The 18,340-nt window shown below is 40.4% G+C and overlaps 1 protein-coding gene across 1 annotated transcript in view; it reads left to right on the top strand.

Moving 5' to 3' along the window:
- Positions 1–10,225: 10,225 nt before the first annotated feature.
- The window catches only part of TMEM245 (transmembrane protein 245), a gene marked incomplete at its 5' end in the record, with an annotated part of 79,909 nt that continues 71,794 nt past the window's right edge, over positions 10,226–18,340 (top strand). The window contains one exon of the mRNA XM_080611507.1: positions 10,226–10,849. Within this exon, the coding sequence (XP_080467633.1) occupies positions 10,226–10,849 (624 nt within the window). The remainder of the gene's footprint in view (positions 10,850–18,340) is intronic.

Raw genomic sequence — 18,340 nt, 5'->3', positions numbered from 1 at the left:
ACTATTTTAGTGTCAGGCGTTTACCTGATAACCCACTAAAGGGCTAATCTAATAATTGTAAGGTACTGAAATAGGATAGAAACCCATTTTGGCTCCTCTTTTCTTCAATACAGGATTTAGGATAACCTGATTGGACCTGGGTGCAGAGGTACATTAATGATGACAATGCTAACAGCAAGGTACATATGCAACACCCATAGAACTGCTTTCCGCTTATATGGAGTCAGACATGGTTAAAGTTCAGGCTGTAAATCAACAGTGAATTCAGACCAGAGGCAGAGCTGCTTAAGGCTATGTCTGCTGCAACGTAAAAACTATACTGTCTTCAGCTGTACCAGTGTTCTAAAGTAGAGCAGAAAATACATTTGCTTGTTTGTTTTTTTTTTCCTTTTTCAGTTTACTTGTCAGTGTCTGTCTGGTGGTTTTGTCATCATATTTTTCTGTTGAAGTATTATCAAAAATGTGCATTTCTGTAAAAACTTTCACCCAAGCTTTGAAGTACTTAATTAGCACCAATTAAGTATTTATAATCAAATGGGTGGAAAGAAAAGGCCACAACAAGCAGCAAAACACAACAAGCAGCAAAACATCAGCATTTCAGCTGATGGTTGATTTTAGCACTGAGTTCTGAGTAGGAAAAGCAGGAATATGATATTCAAGTTGATAAATGAAGAAGGTGCAAGTGTTTAGAAATTTCTAATTCAGAAAAAATATGAAAAGAAAAAGGCATACAAGAAATGAAAAGGTTTTAACTCAGTAGTATTTAATTTTGTATGATATTAGTTAAGTCTTCAGTGGGCATAGTAACGTCATGGAAGGTATTTTGGTTTTCATATGTTTGGGTGGATTTTTTTCTTTTCAGTATTGAAGCCCAGGATTTGTCTCTGTTATAGAAAGTTACTACAAAGTAACTTCCCTAAAAATAATTTTGAAGTGATTATTACATTTCAAATATTTTTTTTATTTTTCTAATTAACAGTTACCAACATAAAGTAGAGGGAAAGGCCACTTCTGGAAAAGGAGGCAGACGTTTCCTTCTCCAAATCAAATAGGTTTTAGTTTTTTTATGGTGACTACTAGCAAGCAGCTGTTAAGAACTTTAGCAATATGCTCTTTTTATTTTGAGAATTACTTGCTGCAGGGTGACCTAATACAGAAGCATAGTTTCAAAAGTGTGTATTTAGAGTATGGTGTCCTTTTGAAACTCAACTTTGATTATTAATAAGAAAGACAGGACTGGTGAAGAACACAAAATATTAATTAACATCCTCTAATAGGTTCTTCCCATGCAGAACTAAATTCAGTTGTGACCATTGCTTGTTACATTAACTATGTTATCATCCTCTGCTCACTCTGTCCATCTGATCTACAATGTTGTACTTTACTTGGAAGTGAAATCAGGTGCTTATATTTGTGACAGTGCCTATTGCAAAGGACCTTGTATTTTGACTGTAGTGTCTGATTGGTACCCTGCTACAAATACTAAGCTAGGCCTGAAATTACATTGATAAGTAGGATAGGAAAGAAAGAATAATAAGTGGAGAGGTCAGGCTTTCAGAAAGTAATTTTTTTCTTTGCTGCAATTAAGTAACTGTATGCATTTTTATGTATAGGTGAGATACTCCTAGACACTATTTGATCCCCCACTTTTTTCCCCCCATTTGCCCCCCCCAAATGAAAAAAACCTGATAATGGTTTGATTTGATTTTATAGCTGATTTGATAATGTCATTGGATACAGGGTGATGCTTGCTTCAAAATTCCATTGCTGTAAAGGAAGTGCTCTGGTTTTGAAAGGGAACATACTGAGATGAGAAAAGTTTGAAATCTCTATGTGGCCTTCTTTCCTTTCCGATTAGCTTTGCAGTACTTGGATAGAAAGAAAATAAACGCTTGTGGCCTCCCTAATCTGAGGAAACATGTAGATTAGGTTAAAAGTTGTCAAAGCTGTGTTTGGCACTAAGTCTTCCAGTCTTCAGCACAGCGATTAGAGAATTACTGGAGCATGGTCTACATCAGCAAGCCCTCCAAACAGTGGACTTGAAGCTTGCTTGGGACACCATATTGGGTCTGAACCAAGAAAAAGAGCTAGTTGGAACTAGATGATCTTTAAGGCCTCTTCCAACTCAATCCATTCTATGATTCTTTTGCCAAACTGTGGATGGTGTTCTTACTGTGAGTGAGTACCATGCTCCTTGTCAGTAACTTGTGTCCCGTTGCTGTTTCTGCATATGCCTTCTGTTATTTAGTGAGGCAATAGTGAGAAGTCTTAGCCCAGCTGTGAAGAGGAATTAGTGGGTAAAGAGGACTGACACACAGCTGTCTTGATGATTATCCAGGTCACAGTTAGAAATTTGTGTTGATGATACTCCAGTTGTCTGTAAGTAAATGACTGCTATAAATCTAAGGGAAGACAGAAGTCTCCCTACTTTTTTTGCTGTCTTCTCCTTGCTTTGTAATCCCTCCAATGCATCAGACATTTACAAAGAAGCAAGTTACTCTCCTTTTAGACAACAGACCCTCTGTCTTGGTTTTCTGATCTCTTCTGTGTTCACTGGAAGTTTGCATGTGCCATACTGTAGAGGAAGAATTAAAATCTATGTGCCAACTTCATAACTTTTATTAGCATTTATATTGCACTTTGTAACTCTGCTTTTGCTGTTTCACCACACTGGTGTGTAGCAACTTTTTTTAACATTTCCAAATAGTTTCCCCAAGGAAATGTATTGAGTAATACCTTTAGGAAAAGGAAATGTGAGTTTCACAGAATTACAAAAGTTCTAATAACACTTATTTTCAGAGATCCCTACTGTGAAAGTACCAGTATTTTATACAAAGCATAACTTTGTATAGAGCCTTAGATTTATGATAGAAGTGGAAACACATTTAAATACTACAGTTGTTTCAGTGCTTCATGAAGCTGTGCATAACTTTGCATGAATTGGCATCCTGTTTCAACCCTAGCTCCACAGTGTGTAAGGAATGGGCAAAGCAGTCTGAGTACTACACAGAGAGGTAGCATTATTTGGTGACCTCAAATAGTATGAGACAGAAGAGTGGAGAGACTGATATGAAGGCTGAATGACAAGGAAGGGCTAATGGTTTGGGCACGCTTCCTATTTTTGCATGAGTTTACATGTGGCAGAGCACGTCTGGCACTCTTAATCACAAGCAAATATTACTTGATGTCAATAGAAGGAATAGAGTCTGTCTTTAATGAGAATTAAGCTGTTATGCAGGTCCTAGCTGTGTCAGGGCTGATGTGGGCACGAGGTAAAACTATGCTGCAAGATGGCTCCTCCTGTCAAACTCCAAGGTAAGAGCTAGAGGCTTGATCTTGCCTCTGGTCAGCTGCTGTGGGAAGTACTTGCTCACTGGCTATTTTACACACTTCTCACAGCAGTTCGAGTGTCAAAAGATGGGAGCTATAAATCTTTTTCTTAACAGCTGTTGTTGTGCAGTATCTATCTTCTCTAGTTAAATTTTCATTACTGCTATTTCTGTAGCAGTGCTTTAGGACCTAGTACAGCACTCCCACAACCTGCCCAGCACAGACATGGATCAAACTGGAAGGTTTTAAAGAAGATCGCAATTTCCTGAGTAAAAAAATTAATTAAAAATACATATTTTTTAACCATATGTCAACTTTTCACATTTTTTTTTTAATTTTATTTTTTCTGTAGCTATTTCTGTGGAATTTATATGTCAAGGTATTTGATTTTTTGCAGATAGAGAGTAAGTTCTAGGTAAACCTTCCTTTTCTAAACCTATTTTATTAGTATGAAATAATCACTTTGGTGTTTTTCATTTTATTCCTTTGATTTTTACAATAGGTTTGGTAAAATTATGTGTGCTTGAACTTGGTTATTTAACTTATCTAATTTGGGCTCAGATAGTGAGGCAAAACCAGTGCAATTTTGAAATGTCAGGGAGGATGTGTGCAGCTTGTGGAGTTGATAGGTGTGAAAAAGCAGACTTAAAAGACATTGCTTGCTTTGAAAATCTGTGACTTGACTTGGCAATAGCAATGAATCTGCTGTAAGGAAAGGGGCAGATTTTTTTTCCTTTTGGATTGCCAAATAGTTTGAATTGCACTTACAGATTATCTCAAGCTTGAAGGGACCCATAAGGATCATTGAGTCCCACTCCCTGCTCCATGCAGGACTGCCTAAAACTAACCCATATGATTGAGAGCATCATTGACACTCCTTGAACTCTGACAGGCTTGGTGGTGTGACCACTTTCCTGGGGAGCCTGTGCCAGTGATCAACCGCCCTCTCAGTGAAGAATCTTTTCCTAATGGCCAATTGGAACTTTCCCTGATCAGCTGCACAGTCATTCACAACTGTTGCTTTTACCCTACTTCTGTGGTTCTTATCTGAATAGGAATGTTCTTTTAAATCAATGTGAGGTTGTGATACGTGCAGGACTTCACAGCCTGTATTTTAGGACAGCTGCTGCTCAGTGTAGGCTTGTTTTGATCTGCAATTAGAGGCTGTTAAGGAATGTCCTTACAAGGTGAACTTTCATGTGGTGCTCTTAAACTTTCTGCAAAGTTGTGCTCTTTAAAGAGTTGCAGAATTACTTGGTAGCAGCTCTTCTCTGAGCTGTTTCTAAATGATACTTAATCAAATCTATGTTTACACTTTTAAACAAGTAATCGGATTTTCAAAAGTGCCAGGCAGGTGCAAATCTTTTATGGCTCCAATGCCTGCATCGGGCAGTGAATATTTTATGCCAACTAGTGATTGCAATGTTTTGCCTGATTTAGTTTCACATCTTCCCTTTAAGCTTGACATCATTCAGCTCAATTTCATAAGATGGTATTAGTAGAAGACTAAATAAAGGAACTTGATTTGTATGCCAAGGAATAAAAATATTCTTGCTGATTTCTCATAACAGTAATCTGCAAAGTTTAATAAAAAAATATACTTGCCAGAATTAATATGTGGGTAATGCAGTTTTGCTGAAGGTACGTATGTGTGTGTAACTCTGAGAATTATACAAGAGAGTTTAAAACCAAAAGGATAGACTCTGCTTTGGAAACAAAAGAAGACAAAACACAAACCTAAGTGTTCCCTGATTCCTAGCTGATTTTGGGGAGGCAGAATGAATACATAGAAACCTGAGAAGTTACCTGCTACAGTATTATGTTTGTGGGTTTTATATGCTAACCTGTCACCTTCTTGGGTACAAAAAATAGCCTCACATTAGTCTTTTTACAGTATTATTTTTTAATTTTTCCCCCAAACAAGATGAAAAAAAGACAAGTTCGATAAGTCAAGAAAATATTGCCATATAGAGTATTAGTATAATAGGGAAGGAAGCACAAATGTCATATATTAAATCTAGGGGGAAAAATATCTTAGTATTGAAACCCAAAATATGGTACCTGTTTCTGAAATATTGGACTACTCATGTATAAAGCAGTGATTTCTTTTCGGTTGTTTTCAGTGATCTGAAACCAATGATAAACACTGAAATAGAAAAAACTGTCACAATAGATCTTCTCTAAAGCTGGAAGTATCTATCATTCAAGGCTTGACACAGAGAGTCAAAGATGAAATTCTAAACTGGTTAATTCATTAGAAAAATGAAATGGTGGGACCCTGATACTTGTGTGTGATGTCCCCATGCTTTATGTAGGCAAATACTTTTTTGTTAGCATATTTGAAGCATCATGAGTTCTGTTTAGGTTAAAACAGATGCCTGGTATGCCTTGGTATTTCTGATTAATATATTCTGAGTTTGCTTTAACTTCTTTGCAAGTAAGCAGACTGTCATAACTATGTTAACTTTTGCCGCTTGTTTTGTATTACAAGAAGTTTCATGGTTGAACCTGAAATGTCGTCTCTATCTTTATCTCTATAGCATTCTCAAGACTAATCCATAGATAAAACATACAAATAGGCAACTTGTAACTATAGTGTTAAGTGATGATCTGCATTCTTCATGCTAGGCTCAGGTCTGTATGCCAGTACCTAGCATCCATGTGAAGTCAATGAGCTTCTGGTTGGGTAGGAGTGCAGAACCGGGGTTTTCCAGTCCAGAAGCAACTGTCAAACTTCTTTGTATTTAAGCACTAGTCTTTTCAGAAAAATAACACTGAATGAATACATAATGAACTTATGGTGACCTATGGGACTACTTTACAATCAGTGCATGCCCTAAAATACTGCCTTGTAACATCTGTTTTATACTAAGTATTCGTGTTCAAGTGAGCCTTGTTAGCTATTTGACGGTGACAGACAAAAACATTTATAAACCCGTTATAATAAATGCCTTTTTAGTCTAAGAAAATGTGTGGTATGGCATTTATTAAAGGGGAGGAAAAAGTCTGTGTGAGGCTAAAGAAGTCTTTGCTGCTGCCCTGCATTAAAAATTCCTTCCTGTGCCGTGGGCTTGGATTTATTACTCTGAGTAATTGCATTTAAGTCAGTGAGGCTGATCACAGTAGCAAATTAACAGATGTGGGGGACTACATTTTTCTTTTACTATCAGAATCACAGTGAAGCTGCAAATAAATGTAGTCACCTGCACTTTAACAAAGAATTAAACCTATTGTCACTTGCTATAAATAAGAGGAATGTAGAGGTTTCTGTGGTGATCTCTATGCTGTGCTTTTGTAACGTATTTGATGCAACTGTAAAGTTGCCAATATCAGAAATTCGGGTGTTATTTATTTACTGTCATCACTGCCCTATTGCTTTGCCAGACAGAGCAGCTCCTGAAGCAGTGAGAACAGGCTTTTGCAGAAAAGAAATTAAATGGTTAGAGACTGGCAACAGAGAAGGAAGTCGTGTAACCCTCAGCAAGCAAAAGCACCTGCAGAAGTCTCAGAGATGCTTCAATTTTGGAGATCTCACAGGTTTGAGCGGGTATTTTAACTCCTTGCTGGTGGACTGAGCAGAAGAGTTAGCTCAAGGGATCAAAAAATGTATTGCTTTTACAACATGTGCTCCATTTATTGTGTTTGTTGTATTGCTATCCTGTAGCTGCAGGCTGCAAGAAAAGATGGCTCTCATGTGTGTCAGCTACTTGTGACCATGATTAATAGATGCCTTAAATATACTCAAAAGAGGGTCTGAAATTATATTGTCTTGTGCTATGTAACATTTGACAGATTGGTAAGGCATTTTCTGAAGAGGATATTATTTTGTCATTAAACTGAGGTGAATTAATGAAATGAAATAAACTTCAACTGAGCATTCACAAAAGTTCAGTAACAGAGGTTATACCAAACAAGGGATAGAGTTGTTTTCTAACTACACAGGCCAGTGCTGACACCTTGTGGCTTCGTTATTGAGTTATTTCATAGTTTCATATAGTTATTTTGGGTATAAATCATCATTAACTTGCTGTTGCCAGTATTGTCTCCTTCGCTTCACAGCTACCTCAGTATCCAGTATTTTACTATCATGTGTAAGACAGCTTGTAACTTTGGGCTGTGTTAACTGCACATAATAAGAACTGGGAGTGTCTGTTTTTTCTTGAAAGGGACTTAGAAAACTTCAGTTCAGTGCACAAAATCATGGGTCCTAATGCAGCAACAGCAGACAGAAGTTACAAGCTTCTCTCTTACTAGCTAATACCTCATTTTATATTTCCCTTTACATAGAAGAACACTGAAGACTACCATTACTTACCATATGTGTACTTTTAGGCACATATATGTTTTCTGCAGTGACACAAAAGCATTCCTTTGCTGTCTTCTTCACTATTGAAGCATTACCAATAGCAAAAATACATCCAAAAGGACTGAGGATTTCTGGCAGTATAGGACCCTGGGGTGTACTTCTTATCTATGGCCATAAAAATATCTAAACCATGATTTATCAGTGCAATCTACCCCTAGATGTGCATCTAATCTACAATCACATAGTGCTTCAAATCTGGAATAAAACCAGCTGTTAAGGATGCAGTTGTTGTTTGAAATCTGTTGTGGAAATAAGTTTTCAGAGCTTGAGGTGTGCCTTGTGAAGACCATGCATTGTCCCTCAACAGTCACCTCAGAGCTTGTTTTCTGATGTTTATGGTCATGTCCCTGTTTTTAAGTGTTCATGTTGTGGTCGTACATGAGTTAGAAATCTTTATTTCATTGCATTGTGGCTTTGATTTTGTTTGTTTGATTATTTTATTTCTGATATGTTTAGTTATTTATAATGAAGAGTAAAACACAGAATTGGAAAGGAAAGGTTTTCTACAGCAGGGACCAAATCCTTAGCTGATGTAAATCAATATCACTAAAGTCAAAGAGGTGCCATTAATTTCTGTTCCTGGAGAACATAACTGCCAGAGTCTGTTAAGAAAAATGCAAGGAATAAGGATGTACTTTGAAGGTTTGATTTGCTGGTACCTGTTTATTTAACTCCCCTCGTGTAAATCTTAATTGACACTTACTAATTGAACTTTAATGTAGTAAATGTATTATAATGAGCCATTAGAGCCTCTTTGGCATGTTTCCTCCACTCTGCAGAAACTGAAAAGGTTCATGTAGGGATGCGCACTTGTTACCTATTTCAGCACCCTGCCAGGAGTCAGATCTATCTGATCAAAGAGCAGTGAGTGGCAGCATCGTTTTAAGGTGCAATAACAGCTTCTCATACAGACAACTGCTTGTAATGCCTCATCACCACCAGGATCAAACGAGGTACCTGTAGGTCTATAAATGCCTTCACTGCAAGAAAGGAAAGTACTCTGTCAAACCTACATGGGACTTGTTCAGCAGAGGAGAATGAGGAGTTGCAGAAGTCAAGAGTGACCTTTATAAGCATGAATGTGTGTGTAACAGGCAGGAAAGGTTTTGCAGTACCAACAAGTTGGGACGGTGCACAAAACCTCTAGGAAACTGGCTGGGTAGGATGCAGCGTGGGTTACAGGAAGCAGGTAGAGAAATCTCTACCTTTCCTCCTTGGGGTGACGACAGGGATATGTGTCTGCTATAGTCTGTTGTCTTTGTATTGTTCTGCCTTTAAAATCTGGTTTATGAACACTTGTGTTCCCACTTTACAAGTTAAAAACAATTCGGTTCAGGGGAATTTCAACTTTTAGACATCTGCATTGTGCAAGAAATGCTCCAGCAAAGTCCTACTGGTAAGAAATCTACCATGAAGTCACATAACGCTAAATTTCAAACTTGCATGTAAATCCTAAAACGGAAAATAAAGAAAAAGTCCCCTACCTCTGCACTTTTTACATGTTTATTGATATGCAGCCTCTACAGTAAGTTGTGGAGACTATGCTGCGTCTCTTTCAGAAGAGGATAGAACCCTCTTGTGGTTTTATGGTGGCATTACAATAGCTTTAGTATTCGCTGAAGGGTTGCGAGTAGGCTGTGGAAAGAAAACTGTTTCAGCAGCGTACTGCCAGCACTGAGCTAGTTCAAATGTTGTGGATTCTAGCTCTCAAAACTTGCTCAGTCCAAGCCTATTTACTATAGAGGCATCTGCATCATCTGTAAAATGTTAGCTGTCACCCTCAGGCACGGATGGCAGTTGCAAGAAATTAGTTCGTCACTAGATTGTTTGTAGAAAACATTTAATGCAACAGTGTCAGAAGCGTCAGATCTAAAAACCCAGAGAAAATAACTACTTCCTCAGTAAGCCTAATTCGCAGTAAAAGCGCAGATGCTCCCTTGTTCCATTCTTCCTTGTTAAATAACTTGATGCCAGAACACGTTCAGACAAGACAAAATTCTGCAGCCGGTTTAACCAGTGTTGCTCTCCTCCTTACAATGACACTGCAATTTCAGAGTGTTTTCTGCCTCCAGAAACTACAGTAGGGACGGGAGGGCAGCGACAGGGCTGCGCTGCTGGGATGGGGGCGAGAACACGAAGCAAGCTGCTGGGCTCTCAACCTCCAGCCTTTGGCAGCCTTCTTGAACAGAAGCAAGACAACAGAAGAACGCCTCGGCGACGGAAGCCGGAAGGGTGTAATAAAGGATCCCCGGGACACCCCCGTACCGCGGGTGTGGGGCGCGGCCGCCGGCTCCTTCAGAGCGGAACTACATTTCCCAGCACCCTTCCCCGCCGGCACCTCCCCTTCCCCGCGGGGCTGGGCTGGGAGTACGCCCGCACCCGGAGCCGCGGGGCGGCACTACAGCGTCCGACAGCCCCGGCCACCCCTCCGCGCCCTCGCCTGTGGCGGCGGCAGTGGTAGCTGCGCGTCGCCCGCTGTCAGCAGCGGCCGAGCCTGGTGCTTGAGGGGGGAAGGGCCGGGGGGGCTCCATGGCTGACAGCGGAAAGCCCTCGGCGGCTCCGGCCGTGGCCCCTCCGGGCTCGCCGCCGCAGGAGCAGCGGCCGGGTGACTCCCTCAGCGCGGGTACCGCCGGGGCGGAGGGCGCGGCGGCCATGCCGCGGCTGCCGTTGGGCAGCCCGGGCGGGGCGGCGGGGATGTCGCTGCCGCGGCTGGAGAAGCCGATCAAACAGGCCTTCTACAACACCGGGGCGCTACTGTTCGCGGGGCTGTGCTGCGGCGCCGCCGTCCTGGTCTACTTTATCCTGGAGGCCTTCCTACGGCCGCTGCTCTGGGCTGTGCTCTGCGGCACCTTCCTGCACCCCTTCAAGAGCTCGCTGACGGCGCTGGGCCGCCGCTGGCTCGGCCGCCTGCAGCGCTCCCGCACGCCCGTCCTGCTGGCCGCCCTCCTCCTCCCCATCTGCTTCGCCAACTACGGCGTGGAGGCGCTGGGTGAGCAGGTGCTGCGGCGGCGGCGGCTCCTGCTGCTCCTGGGCGCCGGGGGGCCGCTGCTCTACGGACTCTACTGCCTGGGCAGCTCCCTGGGCGTGCAGGTGCTGCTGGCCCAGGCCGGCCGCCTCATCTGCCAGGGACTGGACTACTTCAGCAGCCAGTGGGTGAGTGCCCGCCTCGGCGGGAACGGGCTCCGCGGGTGGCCGGGCTCCCCTGGGGGGTGAGCGGGGCGGCGGGCGCCAGCTTCCCCCACCCTGCCTCCGCGTTCCACCGGGGAGGGGGGGATGTGGCCTTGGGCTACCCCGGGGGGGGGCCGCCATCTCCCTTGTTGCGCGGCGGCCGGGGCTGGCAGGGCGGGTAAGGAGGAGCGGACACGCTTCCTCTGTTGATATTTACTATCGGTAGCTTAGCCATGCTCCAGGTTTGAATTACCTCTGGCTTAACAGCGCTCAAGCGAGGTCTTACGCAAACATCGGCTCTTGTGGAGCTGTAAAGTGTGTATGAAGTGCTGTAAACTAGCAGCTGAGTTCCTCAGGTGGCTTCGGGGGAAAGCTTACAAATGTTACAGTAATAAAGAGACTGGGAGACTACTTTTCCTTATGTTGTCTTCAGTGTGTAGAGATTAGGTAAAACTTCTGGCATAACTCATTTTCATTTTGTTACTGGTAATTGAAAAGGCAAAAAGGTACTAGAGGTCTGAAGTAAATGCATATATGAAAACACAGAAGATCAGTAAGTTATACTTTTATTAAATCTGATGTGCAGTTGGCATTCTTAGATTGCTTGGCCCCAAAGGCTTATTTTTTAAGCTGTTCTAGTTTTTTAAACTAAACAACACAACTCCCCTCTTAGTGAGAAAATGACATACACAGTTGGTTTAATGGGGATATATGTGGAGATAAAACTGAAGAACTACTTAAAACTGATCGTACATGGGCAAGAAACCAAAACCACCACAACCAAAACTCTAATGAGCTTGTCCAGATTTCTGATTTTGTATACTAGTTTTATTCCTTTGGTGGAGCTGGTGAATGCTGATATCTCAAACGCAACTTTGGAGGTGTATACCAGAAACAAAAAAGTAATAGTTCTTCTGAATGTACTGACTAAGGATGTTGTGAGCTAATTCTAGCTTGAATAGGGTGGACTGGAGAATGTGTTTGTCTCTTGAAAGTAAACATTGGAAGAAGAGAATTTATTGGCTTTCTGTTCTAAAGTGTTGTTATATACTGAAAATGTCAGGGGAGATCTATTTCTGATGTGTTCTGTCTCAGAAGTATAATTAAGACTGAGTAGATAGAGACACACTGTATTTTTATGAAGAGGCATGATACAACCATCTTTACCGTCAGCTGAGTGGGGAAAGAATCTAAGCATTGGTTTGGTACTGATGGGAAGTTGAAATTTCTTGCCACACAATTTATTTGATAAGACTTCTAAGACTTTGCATTGGCTTACCTGTTTTCTTTTTAACAAGTCGGCGGTATTGCTGCAGTAGCTGACTTGGCTAAGTCCAATGCTTTATTCAAACTTCGTTACACTGTGTAAGTAGAAGGGTGCTAAAGGAAGCTGCACTGATGTGACCTCGTAACTATGGTTGTAATGCACTGCTGGATGTCTGTGTATGCTCAGTGTGGTTTTGTTTAGCAGTGTCTGACACTTATTTTGCACCAGTGTTTCTGATACAGCACTTGTGTTCACTGAAGTTCTGTAGGTTTTTAACTGAGCAGAAGATGTTAAGCTCCCAGAACTCTTCTGATTTGTGTTCTTTGGCAAGATGTTTGAGTTTGTGTCAGAATAACTGACTATGGGCTTTCATAAGCAAACCAGTTGCTGTAGCTTTCTAGGCGAACTGCCTGTGCTTCTTTCTGGGGACCTATATGAGAAAGAAACTGTAGCATTCCTTTGTAAATAAGGTCAACTCAGCTTGGCATCATCTATAATGCTTCACAGTGTTTTTTCCTATTCCAGTTTTCCAGATTTTGCTGTTAACTTGATTTGTGTTCTCTCAGATATGTAGCAGGATAACTTAATTTTATTCATGTTTTTGACAAGCCTTGAGCTAGATCAGTTAATAGTATCTAACTTCAGTTATGCATTTTAAGGCTGTTTAATTGCCACGCTCTATTGCAAGACTCTGTTTGCATGTGTAAATTCTGCCTGCTAGCTGCACAGGAGTTGTGCTTATTACAAGTCAGCTTTTGCTCTATTGTACTATTTTTCTCTGGGACTTGACTCTTCCAGGTTCCTTCTGTATGTTATCTTGCATGAAAATTACAACTGGTTTTGTTTGTAGATATTCTATTTGATAAGCAAAAGGAATGGTGATTACATTTCTTGCCAGTTTCTTTTAGCAGCCCAATAAGCCAGTCTAGATTTTTGTGTTTTGAAATATTTTGATATGGAATAATTTAATTAACATAAGTAAATTTTCCCATTAGACAGCAAGGAATACTTTCTTGCCAAGATCATGGCAGGTATATAAATAATTTATTAAAAGCATAAAAGAGATGAACAAGCATGGTGTGTTTCAAGTGTGGGACCAGTATCTGAGTAGCATAGTACATTTGTTTATGGTAATTTTCATCTTGTGAACTATGAATATCTGTGCCCCAGCCACCGAATCTGCCTTGGGCTGCAAAGGTGTATGGTGCATTTATTTTTATTTGGACCTTTGCCTCACCAAGATGATGCTGCTGCTTACAGAGAGAAAGAACATGCACGGTTATCTTCTCTGGTTTTGGTTCCCTCTGCTGTACTAGAGAAGTGAGGAATTTGAGTGAGAAGGATGATGGCTTTTTGGGATGCCAATTTGGTGTTCTCTAAAGGTAACTAAAGGTATTTTATGGTATCTACTTAGCCATGATACAGAGACAGAAATTCTCTTCTGATCCAGAAATGTTTTCCAAATGCAGCAATTGCATATGATAATGACATAGGAAGCTGTATCTTGGCACCAGTATGTTAGAGAGCTTTCCTGTCCTCAAATCTGGGAAAGCCATTCCTGGAGTTGATGAGTGAAGATTTGGTTATATTCCTGTCAGTGGTTCTTAAGTCACACCTGCAGTTTAGGAATTAGGAATCCCAGATACTTCCATGTTAGGACCTTGTGATAGGTGATCGCAAAACACTGCATTTGAGGGATAATTCCAAGACCTTAGGCTAGCCTACAAGCATCTTGTTCCCATGGTCTCCTTTTCCTTCGTGCTTTACAGTTCCTGCATCATCTTTGAAGAAACTTGCTCAACAAACGTAGGAGCTGGTTACATATTCCAGATGAGTTCTTTGCTCTGACTCCAGACTTCTCTATGGGTTGTTTGCAGGAGTGTATCACAGAGGACATACACTCTACATGAACTTCAGTGGTGTATAATAGGGAAGGGGAATGTTATTCTGTACTTTTTTTTCTTGGAGAGGAGTTTGTCCTGTAACAGATTGAATATACCCTTATATGTGTCATCAATTTCAGCATGGTTAGAGTACGTGCTGAAGGTTAATCTTGGATTGCCTTCTTGTCCTAGTTTTAGACATACAGAAATATGCTTGTATCCAGCAGTATATCAAAGGTATGGGAAATTCTTTCTTTTCGACATAAGTTCAGACTACTTTAGCCTGACATTTTACACTTGCAGCAATATACAGGAAATGCCAGCTGTTGGTTGTGATTTTTATTCTTTTTGTTCAGCAGGGTTCACATGGTCATATTTATTTAGCAAATGGTTAGTTTGTAGATCCTGACAGACGAAATTGATTATACAGCTGCTCTACATTGACTCTAAAGTTCATGTTAGTAAATTAAATCTGATATAATCATAATTGGCAGAATTCTCTAGACTTAACTTGTTTACAGGATTGTCAGTCATTCTCAGATGGCCAGTCTTTGTTCCTTGGTTTGCCACAAGTTACTGGTCAGAGTCAGAATTGTGTGTGCACCAGTGTATATTTATATCTCTGTAGTAGGTACAACTCATGTTGTTCTACTGGTTAGCATGCAGTTGGAAGCCCTGATTGGTCCTTTCCTCACTGCAGTGTTGGGCAAACCTGGAAACACCATTTGCTTTGACCACTACACTGGAAATTGTCAAAGTAGGTATTTCCTGTTTTAGCCAGTCAGCTGTCTGCTGCCTGCCAGGGAAGCTCTCAAAGACGTCCACGAGGGAAACTTCCATTTGTGGTGGCACTACATGTCAGCCATCCCTGAAGTAACTCTTGCAGACTGAAATTCTGAAACAGGCTTCTTGGCAAATATTTTGGGTCACAGGCTCTAAGAAGCTTGGATTCCACAGTCCTATTCACTGTACAAGATTCACCTGATGGGGCGATTACTCTGCTAGCAAAGGAAAAGGTTAAGTCTGATTATAAAGTGGGAATAACTATAAATGAGCAAAACACAGTTACGATTTTTGAGGTTCATATAATTTCTCTTTTTTTGAGGTTTGTTTTTCTTCCTTTCTTCTTAAAGTAGGCTTGCAGGTTTCTAAAACTTGCCCACCATAACCCCCAAAACCCAAACAAAACAAAACCAAAACAACACCCCACCCCCAACCACCTAAATAAGCCATTAAGTATTCTCTCTGCTGTTTATAATAATCCTTTCATTATTTGGTATCATGGTTTATAAATCTCACAGACAGGTACTGACTGTAAACACATTTTGCCAAACCCACAGGTTTTGGTTTGTTTTCACAACTTGGTAGAGATCAACTCTGTAGGCACCGCATGTGGCCTATTTAAAAACATGATGAGGAGGGGTAGGGAAAGTCTGAGACGTTGATAGTGTTTTCTTTTCCACCTTTGTTTTTTTGGCAGATCCTGCTGTGAGGTACCTTTCTTGAAAAGGCTTAGGAGCTTGTTTAGATTCGCATGCAAGAACTGCAGCTCCAGGCACTAGACTGACAGCTAGCCTTGATGTGAATGAAGTAGGACGCTACATAATGTTCACTTTTTATATTTATATGTATTATTTCAATGCAGTGATATTTCTTTTCCTACGACCTCTGAAATGAGTGACTGTTACGGAACTGTCCAGCAAAATTTTAGCTGTGGTCTGTATAATAAAGCAAGAAGGTGAAGAAGCTGTGTATGTTGAGGAGCCTTTTCTTCTGAAAGGCACCATGAAGCATGTCAGAGGAGTGGTACTTTGTATGCAGGGAGAAGACTTGATGTTCTCTGAAAAAAACTCTTTTCACAAGTGAGTCTTGAAAAGTTTGATTTCTGAATAGCATTTTTATTAACTGAGTTTCTCATGAATAACTTGTTTTAAGACAGGAAGAGTGAACTAAAGGAGAGTAATCTTCAACATCCATAGCTGCAGTCTGAATAGCTTAGATTTAATGGATTTCCTTAACTTCACAGCACAGGAAATGTTGCAGGACACATTGAAAATACTTTTAACCTGTGTGTGACAGTGTTGATTTTGATGGTCAGTTCTCCCTTGCCCCAGGATTCTAGTTACAAGTTTGTACTACTGTCCCTTGAAAAAAAGGGAGCCTTACTAAACACTAGATTTCTGTTTCACGTTATTTAGCAGTCTGTGTTAATGCCAAGGATATTGATAAGTGTCACTGATGGGGATTCTTGAAGAAGCAGCTAGCTACTGTTCTAGCTCTTTGGACTTAGTACAAGAAATAACCTAGTCTGTCAGGTTTATGCTTACTTGTATTCACTTAGGAAAAGAAATCAGGATGTCATTTACCTGCCTGGATAAATGATGGCTTCCTTAATGAAGGCAAGAGGGGGTTGAGTTTGCTCTGAGATGAGCGGTAGAATTACATGTGTGCTCAGTTGGTTTGTTGGGTTTTTTGTGTGTAGGGTTTTGTTGGTTTGTGTGTGTGTATGTGTGGATTTTTGATTTGTTTTTGTATCTGTTTGACCAAGACTGTCTCCTTGCTAACTGAAGGGCAGTTACAATTTCTTTGTTCTGCCAAACTCTGCATATTGTGGGACTGTTTTTCCTCTTGTGCACTTAGGAATATACAGTAAAACCATGTGGAATTAATTTCAGTTTGGAAAACTGGAATCAGATTGACATTTTCGTAATTCCTCACCAGCCTCCTTAGTATCTTCTTTTACTGCTTAGAAAACCACTTTCAAGTTAACAAATATGTAAAGAAAACACTGTGGCTTTCATGATGGCAAACACAGTTTGGCTTTTAAGTGATACATTTGATGCCTTGTGTCACTTCATTTTTTCAAACAAAACTAAAAAGCTCCAAACAAACAAAAACTCCAAACAAAACAAACAAAAAACCAACCAACCAACAGCAAAAAAAACAGTCCCAAAAAAACCCAAACCACCTTTTCTGTGTGATTTCCAAGTTGAAGAGAGGAGCCTGGGAAAAAACAACATTTACAATAGCAAAGAGAGAAGGTAGATCTACAACTAGAAAATGAAAGAGTTTAAATGCGCCATTTGGTAGATCCTGACTTGTTAAAAACTGTAAACTTTTGGAAGGCTGGCAGGGCATATATCAAAAGAAGTAGCTATTGGTTATTCTGCTCAGTCTTCACTGTTGTGTATAAAATAGGGTTGTTTACATGGTAGGAAATGTGTTTATTGCTGCATGTGGAGTTGTAGGAACAGCATTCCAGGGAAGGCTGCGTTGTTCTGAGAGCTTTACTGTTGGTGAGGAGCTCTTCTTACTCCACTCCAGACATACGCTTCAGTTGCCCTATTGTTGGTGCCTGTCTTATCTTTGTGAGCCTGTTCAGCTATAACTGAATTAGATTATAAATAAAATACTGTGTGATTTTTTCTGGATAGTTTTTTGTCAGTTTAGGGAGCTTCTCCTTGCTGGGTGAACATTAAAGCTGGTGTGCAGAAGAGGTGAGACTGCCTGACTGGCAGTGAGAGAGAATGAACTACGACTCTTAGAAGCAGTGGCCTATTAAATGAGTTCATTTATAAAATCTCTCCCTTAGAGATCAACTTGCTGATAGGAAATAAAGGGAGGGAACTGTGCAAATAAGGACTTCTACTCTTCATTATGTCAATATAAATGTCATTAAGACTTCAATAGTAAGAAAGACTTCATTCTCAAAAAAAAAAAAAAAAAAAAAATGATGCCAAAGCCAAAAGAGTGTTTCAGATTTTCAGTTTCTCTCAACTTTTAACTGGAACGGGAAACAGACTTTCAGTAACATTGGTTATTGTCATGCTGATAAATCCTGGACTTTCCAACACTGAAATGTAAAAGAAAAAACGCTGAAGCAGATGCTTTTGAGCTTAACATAAAAGCTGCATCTTTCTGTGCTGTAATTTTGCCTCCAGTTGGTAAGTTAAAGGAAACTGAATTCTAGATACATCTAAATCTGGCCACTGTAACCCAAAAGCGGATTCTCAAATCCATGCAGTTGCACTGCACTCTTACAGCTATTTATTAAGGGCAGTTTTAAGTTCTATGTCTAAAGGGAAAGCAGCATTTTCAATTTGTGAGGGTTGCTACAAAATGCAAAGGAGATGTGAGAAATGAGCTCTTTGCTGTCTGTTCAGACAAGATAAGTGAGGCAAGGAAGGAGGAAAGTACAGGATTAAACCATCCTAAAATTGTGCTATATGGGATTTGTGCATGTCTGTAAATATTAACTGTGATTGACTTATTTTAAAATTAGTTATATGTCTCCATTCAGTAGAAAAAAGAAATACTTGGGTAATT

This window comes from Psittacula echo, assembly GCF_963264785.1.
Source record: "Psittacula echo genome assembly, chromosome: 2".
Taxonomy (NCBI): Eukaryota; Metazoa; Chordata; class Aves; order Psittaciformes; family Psittacidae; genus Psittacula; species Psittacula echo.
Note: the sequence above shows the minus strand (reverse complement) of the source record. Positions and strands in the feature narration are given on the sequence as shown.